At 33.2% G+C, this 10,853-nt stretch overlaps 1 protein-coding gene across 1 annotated transcript; it reads left to right on the top strand.

The window, feature by feature from the left end:
• The first annotated feature begins 6,876 nt into the window (after positions 1–6,876).
• Positions 6,877–9,426, top strand: LOC140017005 (transcription factor HHO3-like). The gene is made up of 5 exons (XM_072071344.1): positions 6,877–7,176; positions 7,292–7,605; positions 7,718–8,045; positions 8,149–8,225; positions 8,980–9,426. Exons 1-5 carry the CDS (start codon positions 7,011–7,013, stop codon positions 9,334–9,336), a joined length of 1,242 nt encoding a protein of 413 aa, XP_071927445.1. The 5' UTR covers positions 6,877–7,010; the 3' UTR covers positions 9,337–9,426.
• The last annotated feature ends 1,427 nt before the right edge of the window (positions 9,427–10,853 follow it).

Below are 10,853 nucleotides of genomic sequence, written 5' to 3'. Positions count from 1 at the left end.
CAACTATAATCCTTGTATGCCAACCCAATTGATACTACAACACTTGAGTAATTAAAAAACAAACAAAAATTAACATTAGTTTAAATATATATACAAAATCTTATTGGATCCTTCAATTGAATTGAATAGACCATAAAGTAATTCCAAAGGGGGGAGGGGGAGAAAGAAACAGAGAAAAACAAAGGTAGACGAAATTCTAGTTAGATTTATCTTGATGGAAACATCACATGATATATCTTTTTTCCTAAAAAATACACAAAATTGTAAATAATTACAAAATGTAACCAAAAAAAAAAGAAAAGGAAAAAATGCGAAGTAAGAAATCAAATCTTGGGATGAGAAAAGAAAAGAATGAATTTTTGTTTTATTCTTCATAGAAAATGATCATTGGTATAAAATGAATTCTAAGATTTTTTTTTTACATATTTTAATACTTAACCTTTTATCCATGAAGAAATATCAAATAACAACGTCATCCTATAAATTTAACAAACAAATGCTAGTTGGCTATAACATTATGATCGAAGAATAGAGCAAACATGAGAGATTAGAGATATAAAAAAAATGTAAAATGGGATAAAAAATAATAAAGACTTCTCTTTGTTAAGTAGCTAATCATCCCGACGAAACAAATGGCAACAAACTTAGTTAGATTAGGTTTAAAAAATAAAAAAATAAAAAATGTGAGGGATGATAACAGCTGTGGCGAGAAGAAGAAGAAGAGATGGAGTTGATTTTTTCAAGAAGAAAAAATATTTTAATCATTTTGGCCCAATTGAATCAAAAAAGTGAAGGAAAAATTTAGCTAAAATAATTAAAATTCCACTTGTCAAAAATATACGTAATACATGTATCAAAAAGATAGGCTGCTGCAATTACTTGGCTTTCTTCTTTTATATATAAGGTAGATATTATCCAAAGACACCTGAGTATAACTTTTTGTTACACTTTTTAACATACAGTGGAGGATAGGTTTACGTCCCTTCCCTGCGTATAGGGATGGCAACGGGGCGGGGTTGGGGCGGGGGACCCCTCCCCCGTCCCCCGCCCCGTTGCCTATTAGTTCCCCCCGTCCCCCGCCCCGTCCCCCGTCTCTTGCTCCCCCCGCCCCGCCCCGCCCCCGCCCCGCCTTCCCCCGCTTCCCCCGCGGGGGCACCCGCGGGGTTAATCAAATTTTATTATATAATTTTATTATAATTAAATTTTAATAAATAATCAAGTACTAAAATATCAACACATCACCAAATTATTATTCATTGTAATTTTACAATTGAAACTCATAAAAACAATCAAACAGAAGTTATTTGAATACAATCCAATATGATGAAATAAATATAACTAAAATAGTCAAATTTTCACTTTTAGTACAAATGCAATCACTAATTCATTATTGTGTTTGTACTTTTTTTTTAGAAAAAAGTGTTATTCTATTAAGTGTAATTAGAAATTTAGTATAAATGTATTAGTAAATTTAGTATAACTAATTAATAAATTCTATTAGTAGACATGTATAATTATTCATATAATTGATAATATCAATTATATTACATAAACTAATATACATTATATAATATATCTAACTAATAATATCATTATCATAAGTTTATAACTAATTAACTTACATATAATATATAGTCATTTATATATATATATATATATTTTTATATATATACTTTTTTTTTTGCGGGTGGCGGGGCGGGGGGAAAAAATATAATTGATATATATATAATTTATATATATATTTTTATATACGGGGGGAAAAAATATAATTGATTATATATTTTTATATATAATTTTTTCCCCCCGCCCCCCGCCCCGTTTCTATGCGGGGGGAAAAAATTTCCCCCCGCCCCCGCCCCACCCCCCGCCCCGTGAGCCCCATCCCTACCTGCGTACGAAGTTTAATTAGTTTTAGAGTTTTTGGCAATTTGCTTTGGACTATACTTTTTGACATGAATTGAGAATACTTCTCTTCTTAATTTTTTTTCCTTGTAACACTTCTCTAATATTAGAGTGTTTGAATGTAGTAATCCAAATAAATCTTAGAGAGTCACCTTAAAAGAGTACAAGAATAAAGAAAATATTCAGTTAAAAAGAGCATCAATCGGAGTGTAGTGGTATTTGTGTCGGGTTTAAGTTCCAAGTCTTTTTTGTTTAAATTAATTTTACATGAATGAAAAAAATATGAGTTTTGTCTTTTTGAGTGCATGCAAGATACGCTACACAAAATTCTTACAGGGTTTGATGCTTTGTACACACTACACATGACTCTTCAATTTCCACGAATCGGAATGTTCACATAATGAAACCAATCTAATGTTGGTTAATCTTAAAAGAATATGAAAAAAAAGTAAAAGAAACAATAGGATAGAATAAAAATTCCAAAAAAAAAAAAAGATTAGTCTTTAGACACCTGTTAAGATATATTTCAAGCATTATTTTTTAGAAATATAAGATTAATTAGAATAAATAAATAAATACAAGAGAGATTAAGTAAGATTGAATAGAAAAAATATATAAATATAAGAGAGAATAATAATTGTTAGTACATGTGTATATATATATATATATATAAAATAGGTTATGTGAATATTAGGTGCGTTAACGAGTGTTCTGAGAGTACTCAATAGAAAAAGGGAAAATCGTCCAATATGTCCCTCACATTTTGTAAAATGACTTTTTTTCGTCCATCACTTTTAAAAGTGTAATTTTATGTCCCTTACATATTCACATCGGTCAAATTTAGTCCCTAACTACGTTTCCGATCATTTTTTGGCCGGAATCCATCACGTGCAAGGCACGTGATCATTTTTTAAGGGTAAATTTGTCAAATTATATTTTACATAATCTAATCTATAGTCCTCCACATTTTATAAAATAAAATTTTTCGTCCTTCACATATTATAAAATAATTTTTTCATCTCTCACACTTCACAAAATGAATTTCTTCATCCCTCATATTTCAAAAAATGAATATTTCTATCACTCACTAATTATGTGTGTGAGGGAAACCCTAAAAAAAATATATATATATATATATATATATATATGTGTGTGAATACATTTTGTTTAAACGCATGTATATGTCTATTTGATTTTGTTTAATAATACGAATAGCATAAATATCTGTATGTGTCTATTTGATTTCACTTAACAATATGAATACCATATATTATACGTGATCATTTGATTTCATCTGGTATTAGCTAGTAAAAAATCTTGCATTCATTGTCAAGTTGGGCAATAAAACTATTTTCGGTCAAAATACAATAAGAATATGCAAATTAAGGTTCTATTGGTAAATATTAGTTATAATCATACAAAAAGAGAAAATAGCCCACAAGTTGGGCCCAATTACATACATGTGTTTATGCTATTATTATTAAGCAAAATCAAATAGACATATACATGTGTTTAAAAAAAATGTATTCACACACATAATTAGTAAGAAATGAAAAATTCATTTTTTGAAATGTGAGGGATGGAGAAATTCATTTTGTGAAATGTGAGGGATGAAAAAAATCATTTTATAAAATGTGAGGGACGAAAAAATTTATTTTATAAAATGTGGAGGACTATAGATTAGATTATGTAAAATATAATTTGACAAATTTACCCTTCAAAAATGATCACGTGCCTTGCACATGATGGATTCCTGCCAAAAAATGATCGGAAACCTAGTTAGGGACTAAATTTGATCGATGTGAATATGTTAGGGACATAAAATTATACTTTTAAAAATAAGGGACGAAAAAAGTTATTTTACAAAATATGAGGGACGTTTTGGACGATTTTCCCATAGAAAAACTCAAAAAAAAAAAACGGAGAGGTGCTAAAAAAAATGTGCATATAAAAGGAAGGCTGTGAATATGTGATAGCCTTTTTCAGGAAAAAATTAAAAAATGAAATACAAAATATCTATTCATGGATTAACTTGTCTAATTAAAACCCCTATAATGGAATATTCCAGTCTTCCAGACCATCACAACTCATGGGGGACCCAGTACATAGCCAAAGTGTCCGATATCCATTTGTTGTTCGATACACGCTCTAAATAAGTGAGTTAGAGATAACGTTTGTTTTCCTGGTTGGCCCTTTGGGACCTGAAAAGCCATCGGCAAATTTTATTCAACGGCGGCAATTAAGGCCACTAAGTAGCCCACCAAATTCCACGCTCCTACGTGATGCGTATTTGATACCCTGCCCCTTTGAAAGATTCTATCTTCAATGTTTTCTTGATTCTCCAGACCGCCGTTCACGAAGTATATTCCAGGCAAGCAAGCTATGTAGTCTAGAAAGTAGAAAGAGAAAAGATCATCCATAGCTGTCTGAAGAGGGAGAGAGAGAGAGTAATTTCAATAGAATTTGCCTTTTGCCCCATGGCATTATTGAGGGTTTTAGTTTTACCCTAAAGTAATTTTTAATCTTTCACTGGCCAATTTTTCTAGGCTTCTTTCTCTTTTGTCAATTTTTATTTAGCTTAACAAATCTAAAAAAACAACTCTCAAGGTAATAACGTCGTCCCCATTGCTTTAAATTGCTACGATTCAAGATTTTAATTTTATAATTTTGTTGATTGATATCCTCTTGCTTATAGACTTTTCTGCAAATGTCATTGTTTAGCACTATTTTCTTTGTTTATATGCAGTAGTTTTGCTACCCAATTTCCATATATTATTTGCTCACTTTACATAAGTTCTCAATTCTTCAATTTCACAAGTAAAACTTTCTTAAAAGCAAAGATATAAACTTCAATTTATTCACTTAGTGTTTAAATGATATGTTTGTACATTAGATCTTTACATTTTTAAAATTTCCTATTAATATGTTTAAAATTTTCAAATATTTGTTATTTATAAACATCTTTGGTGAATAAATATTTAAGCGTGTTCTTAATACTAGATTACATAGGGGCAGAGATGGATTGGATATTTCACAGGGAGTGAATGTAAGTAAAAAGTCTTAGGTTTGAACCTTCATATTTATATTAAAAAAAAGAAAAAAATATATTTTTGGATACTAAGTACATGAGAATTTTATGTATATTAACAAATACAAGATGGGCCAAATCATAAGAATAAAAAATGATTGATCTTACGTTATATACCATGAAATTGATCTAATATACAAAATTTAACATCTTTTTCATTTATTTTTATGTTAGAAAATAAAAAATAAAATGTTATGTCTTAAGAGAAGAGAACATTCCATTTGGATATGCTTGAAAATTTTTTCATAATAATGTTGTGTCCAATGTGAACTTATTTATTGCAATTGGAATTGATTTTTCATTTTTTAGCTAGTTAGATAGTGTTTATATGTTAATATCTTAGTGTCTTGTTTTTGCTACTTATGTACTCTTTGATGCTAATCAATAAAACAAAGGCTTGCAAAAGAAAAAATGTTATGTCAAATGTGATAGTAAATATCAATTCATCTCTAATGAATTGTTCCACCGAAAATTTAACATAAGGTACTTTCTATTAATTTTTTAAGTTAGTAAATGAAGCATTTTCTATTAAGCATATGACATGAATAACCAAGAGGCTTTTTATTCTTTGCTAAAGCATGGTGGTATGGTTCATAAAGCTACCAAAAAATATTCGCATAATTGCCTATTTTTCCCCCTTATTTGCAAACTCATACTTTGATTAATGACTTGTGAGATTATCTTTTCATTTGACTTCCTTTCTATATTAACAGTATTACTAAACACCACAAAAGAACATTACGCTCCTATTTTATCAATTACTAAGGATATAGAAAAAATGAGATAAAAGAAAAAGAGAAAAATAAGTAAGCAATGAGTGAGACAATTTTCTTATCCTATTCATTTACACTTAGTCACAAAATCATGCTTCATGCTCTTTTTCTTTTCTTTTTTTCTCTTTTAAAACAAGAGAATTGTGGAATTTAAGAAGCGATAAGGGAGAAGAGAGATCTAATAATTATTCTTCCTAAATTAAAATCCAATGATCAAGTAGATGATTAAGCTATCATATTCCTTTAAAATTATCACTCAAACAACATATTTTCAAGATAGTAAATGGAAAAACCAAACAAACTTAATAATTTCACAACTAAAAATTGTCACAGTAGAAATAATGGAACCTATTTTTAGTATATGAGTATACCTTGAGGCAAAACATGACTATCAACACATATATATATATATATATATATATTGTATTTGTCTCAAATACAACATTTTATTGATCAAAATTTGTAAAGTGTGTTTGTCACGTAATTGCATAATAACTATTGTCCATAACCCAACGTCACAAAACTTATGGGGCTGAACCAAAAAGAAAACAAAAGTATTTTGTCCTTGGCCCCCTCTATCTAGCCATGTCAAGAAACAGACGGATTGAGGATGGGTCTATCTTTGATCTTATCTACATATCAATGTGTTACGTCAGTGCCAGCCCATTTTCAAGAATCACACCTCGAATATTCAAACTCTCTTCCCCACAACCACTCTCCTTGCCCAGGCCCCTTCAGCCTTCTCTCTCACGCACATTTCCTTAAATATTCATCATCAAAGATTCGTTTCGTACGCGACGCCCCGACCTCGGCACCACGCACTCGTTCTTTTCTTGATTTCTACTATGTCCGGAAAACAAAATATAAACTAAAAACCACAAAAAAAAAAAAAAAATCCCTCAAAATACCTAACTCTCTTTCCATTCCTTCCATTGTAAACCATGTACTGAAAACCTTTCTTTCTTTCTTTCTTTTTCATTTTTTTTTTCTGGTGAACCAAGTTTATTCAATTGTAGGATTCTACCTAGATCCCTTTATTCCTGTTTTACATCCGGATCTGTCTATGCTTTGTGACAAACCAAACCTCCACCATTTAAATCCTCTCACTTCTCCTTCTCCTCTAGCAAACCTGGTCCCTCCTTACAAAAAGGTTACACTTCTACGAAGTCAATCATCTATACACAAACCAAAAACAAAAGAAGCACTACTTACTTGCAACCGAGCAACAAGGAAAATAGCAAAGCATCATGAATGGTATGATCAACTATCATAATAATAACCATCATGATAGTAGTAATTACGATGAGAAAATGCAGAGAACTCAAGAGTATATTGATTCTTTGGAAGAAGAAAGAAGAAAGATTCTTGTCTTCCAGCGTGAGCTTCCCCTTTGTCTAGAGCTTGTCACTCAAGGTATCTTTTTTCTGAATTAAGTTTTGGTTATTTCGATATGTTGAAATTCATTTCTTGACGGATTTTTGACATTAGTTTTTGTGGGTTTTCTTTTTATTTCTTGTGGGGTTTGCAGCTATTGAAACATGCAAACAACAGTTGTCATCAGGAACAACAGTAACTGAGTACAATTTTCACGGGCAATCTGAATGCTCTGAGCAGACATCAACTGATGGGCCAGTTTTGGAAGAATTTATTCCTATAAAAAGAGCTTTATCATCTGATGATGATGAGCAACAATCCCGCAAGCCGAAAAAGAGTAATATTAGTAATGGTAATGATAAGGATAACAAGAGTAATAATAATGACAAAGCTGCATCATCCAAGAAGTCTGACTGGCTTAGATCTGTCCAGTTATGGAATCAGACCCCAGATCCACCTCAAAAAGAGGTAAACTTTTTTTTTTCTTTCTTCAGAATTGTCAAATTTGATGTATTTTAGCGTCTGGGATTTTGTCAATTTTGATAAAGGTTCAATCCTTCTGCTGTTTTTTGGGTTTTAGGATTCACCTAAAAAGGTGTCAGTTGTGGAGGTGAAGAGAAATGGAAGCAGTGGTGGAGCTTTTCATCCATTTAAGAAAGAAAAGAGTATTGGTGCCAATGCTGGTAAATTAGATGTTCCTAAAAGTGGTGATAAGACATCTATCCCCGCGGCCGAAGCTAGCTCCACGGAGGAGACAGGTGGCACTAGTGGTGGTGGTGGTGGTGGAAATGGAGGAAGTAAGAAGGAAGAGAAAGAAGGACAATCTCAAAGAAAATCAAGAAGGTGTTGGTCACCTGAATTACACAAGAGGTTCTTGTTAGCCCTTCAACAACTTGGTGGCGCGCATGGTATGAGTCAGTCAAATGAGACTTTAATGATGTGAACATTTTAATTGGATTAAAATTTATTTGATCGCATACTAATGGCATTGTTTTCATTGAATTTTGGCAGTTGCCACCCCTAAACAAATTAGGGAATTAATGAAGGTAGATGGGCTCACCAATGACGAAGTTAAAAGTCATTTACAGGTTTGTTCTTTTAACCTTTCTGTTTCCTTCCATTATTTCCCTCATCATTTTTTGCAAATTCTTTTCCCCAGGTAGTTTTGAATACAAAATAAATAGTAAAATTGAAGTGTTTAGGCACAGGAATCTTTTGTTCTAGTGGTAAATGTACCTGTTTTAATTATTTGGATGGGATATTGGCGAAAGTTACATCAAGGGAGCCGTTAGAATCGTACTTTTTCGTGCCTCCTAGTTTCCTTGTGCTTTAGAACCTTTAAATTATGCTGGATACCAAAGTAGTACAATTTCACGGGGAAAATTCATATCTGCTGCATAAGCCAATATTATACCGTCTTATCTATAAGAAATTTGTGGATTTTGGGAGGAGCATCTCAAGACTAATGCTCGATTTTGTTAGTGGAGCATCCTGCTTTACGATTTCAAATTGATTGAAATTGAAGGAGGACATCACATCATTGATGTTTAAGGTTCCCTCGTAGTAGTGTTATGGAGGAATCCATAGCTAAGTATTTGGGATGTGGCTGGCTTTATCTTATAGTTTCCTAGCCCATATCTTTGAACATCTTATGGCAAAAGAATATATTATTTTCTTTTTAGTGGGGAAGAGTTAGATCCTTTTCCTTTCAGTGCAGCCCCCTACGTGCTTAAAACCTAAAAAGTAAAAAGTGAGATGTTCCAGTAAGTGTTGCTAGTTACTACTACTATTACCGTCTTGATCTCAAGACGCGGCCTAATTCTTTCTCATCAATCATTTCAGAAATATCGTTTGCATAATAGAAGGCCCAGTCCATCCATTCACAGCAATAACAATCCACAAGCACCACAGTTTGTTGTGGTGGGGGGAATATGGGTGCCACCACCAGAATATGCTGCCATGGCTGCAACCACTGGCTCTGGGGAAGCATCTGGAGGTGCCAATTCTAATGGAATCTATGCTCCAATTCCTACATTACCTCCTCCCTTTCATGATCCCTCGGCATCTTTAAAGCAAAAGCAGCGACATAAGCAGTTACACTCTGATGACCGCGGCAGCAATAGTGGCGGTGGGGGGCATTCCAATTCCCACTCCACCTCCTCCTCTACTGACACCGCCACTACTTCGCCAAACTACTGATCTTCTTGGTGTGCAAAATTTTGTAGCATGTTCCTTCTTGTAATGTGCTGATATAACGAGTTAGGAGAAATATAGAGTGGTTTTGAGTCATGTTTCTGCTTTAATTTCGCACATTGTCATGTTTCTTTTCATCTTCAAGTGAAAATCTTGAATGCCTTTGCGAGCGACAGTAATAATGGACGAGTACAAATATGGCTCTCGAGCAGACTCAAACAAAATTACCCGTTTGGGAAATTCAATCTGGACTACTCTCGAGCCTCTCTCTCTCTCTCCCTCCCTTCTTCCTTCTCCTTGCAAGGCTCAAAATCTCTCTTTGGTTTGAACTTTGAACCAAAAAAGAGAGCACGGTGCGAGGAGACGAAACTTTGCCCTTTCCTTAGTTGGAAAGACATTCGCTCCAACATTTTTAGGCTATCTTCTGCTTCAAATCAGTTCATAGATTTGGCTGTAGACATGGTTCACAAAATGATGATTGGTAATGCAACTAGCTAGCAAATTATTAACTGTCGCCAACTGGAAGAAATATTATTATACTAGTACTCAAACCAATAAAAGATTTTACAGTTTTCAAGTGCATTGACAAGCCCAAGGACATTTTCTTTGCAAGAAAGAAATTGGAAAGAGGTGGCACTAGCCAAATGTATCATTGCAAACTAGAGATAATGTTAGGTAAGTATCGTGGTCAATACTCAATACTGCTCAGTGCTCATCAACATCTGTTATGATTCCAGCTTCCATATCTTCACGAGACGCTTCTTCTTTATCACCCCGTTGAATAAGTTAACCGCTTAATTACAAAAGGAGAAGGCTATACAATGCCAAAGCAGAATTTTAAAGCATTTTTACGCATTATCTTGTTGGCTCAAATAAAGACGAAATTGCTGGGAACGTGAAGTGATGAGACATGAACTGGTTTCTCGTTTTCTTACCATTGTTACAGATGATAGATCAAAAATATGAAAGAAAGAATGTGAAATCATTCCAATTTAAAGATATCCAAGTTAACGTACGAGGGATGAATGAAAAACGACGGATTTCTGTTCACTACTTTGGGCGAAGTTTGATCTGATGGATTGGATTGCTATTCCCTAGCTCTCTCGTTGATAATCAATCATCAAGTGTAATTACATGAGTTTGCACGGACTATATATTATTATTATTTTTTTAGCAGAGAGGGTGAGATTTAAAGAATGAAACGACAAGAGGATTTGAATACCACTCACTTGCCAGGAAAATTTTCCCTTTTTTTTTTCCAGAAGATTTGTCGGAAAAAGAACAAGGAGCAAATACTAATGTGTACATTCCTTGAGCCTACTGCTACATGTAGAAATGTCAACCACTGTAGTCATGCCCACCACTAGCTATACGAGCGTATATGCGTATGCATGCATGTAAAACGGGATGCTTCTTTAAGAATTGAAATGGAAAAGTCTTCGAGCTTTGCTCAATTTTGGATGGCTGACTTGAACTATGATTCGTGTGCGAACAAGTCTCAATTGCTCCCAAGAAAATTCCTT

This window comes from Coffea arabica, chromosome 11c (genome assembly GCF_036785885.1).
Source record: "Coffea arabica cultivar ET-39 chromosome 11c, Coffea Arabica ET-39 HiFi, whole genome shotgun sequence".
NCBI lineage: Eukaryota > Viridiplantae > Streptophyta > Magnoliopsida > Gentianales > Rubiaceae > Coffea > Coffea arabica.
This window is presented reverse-complemented; position numbering and strand designations above follow the sequence as displayed.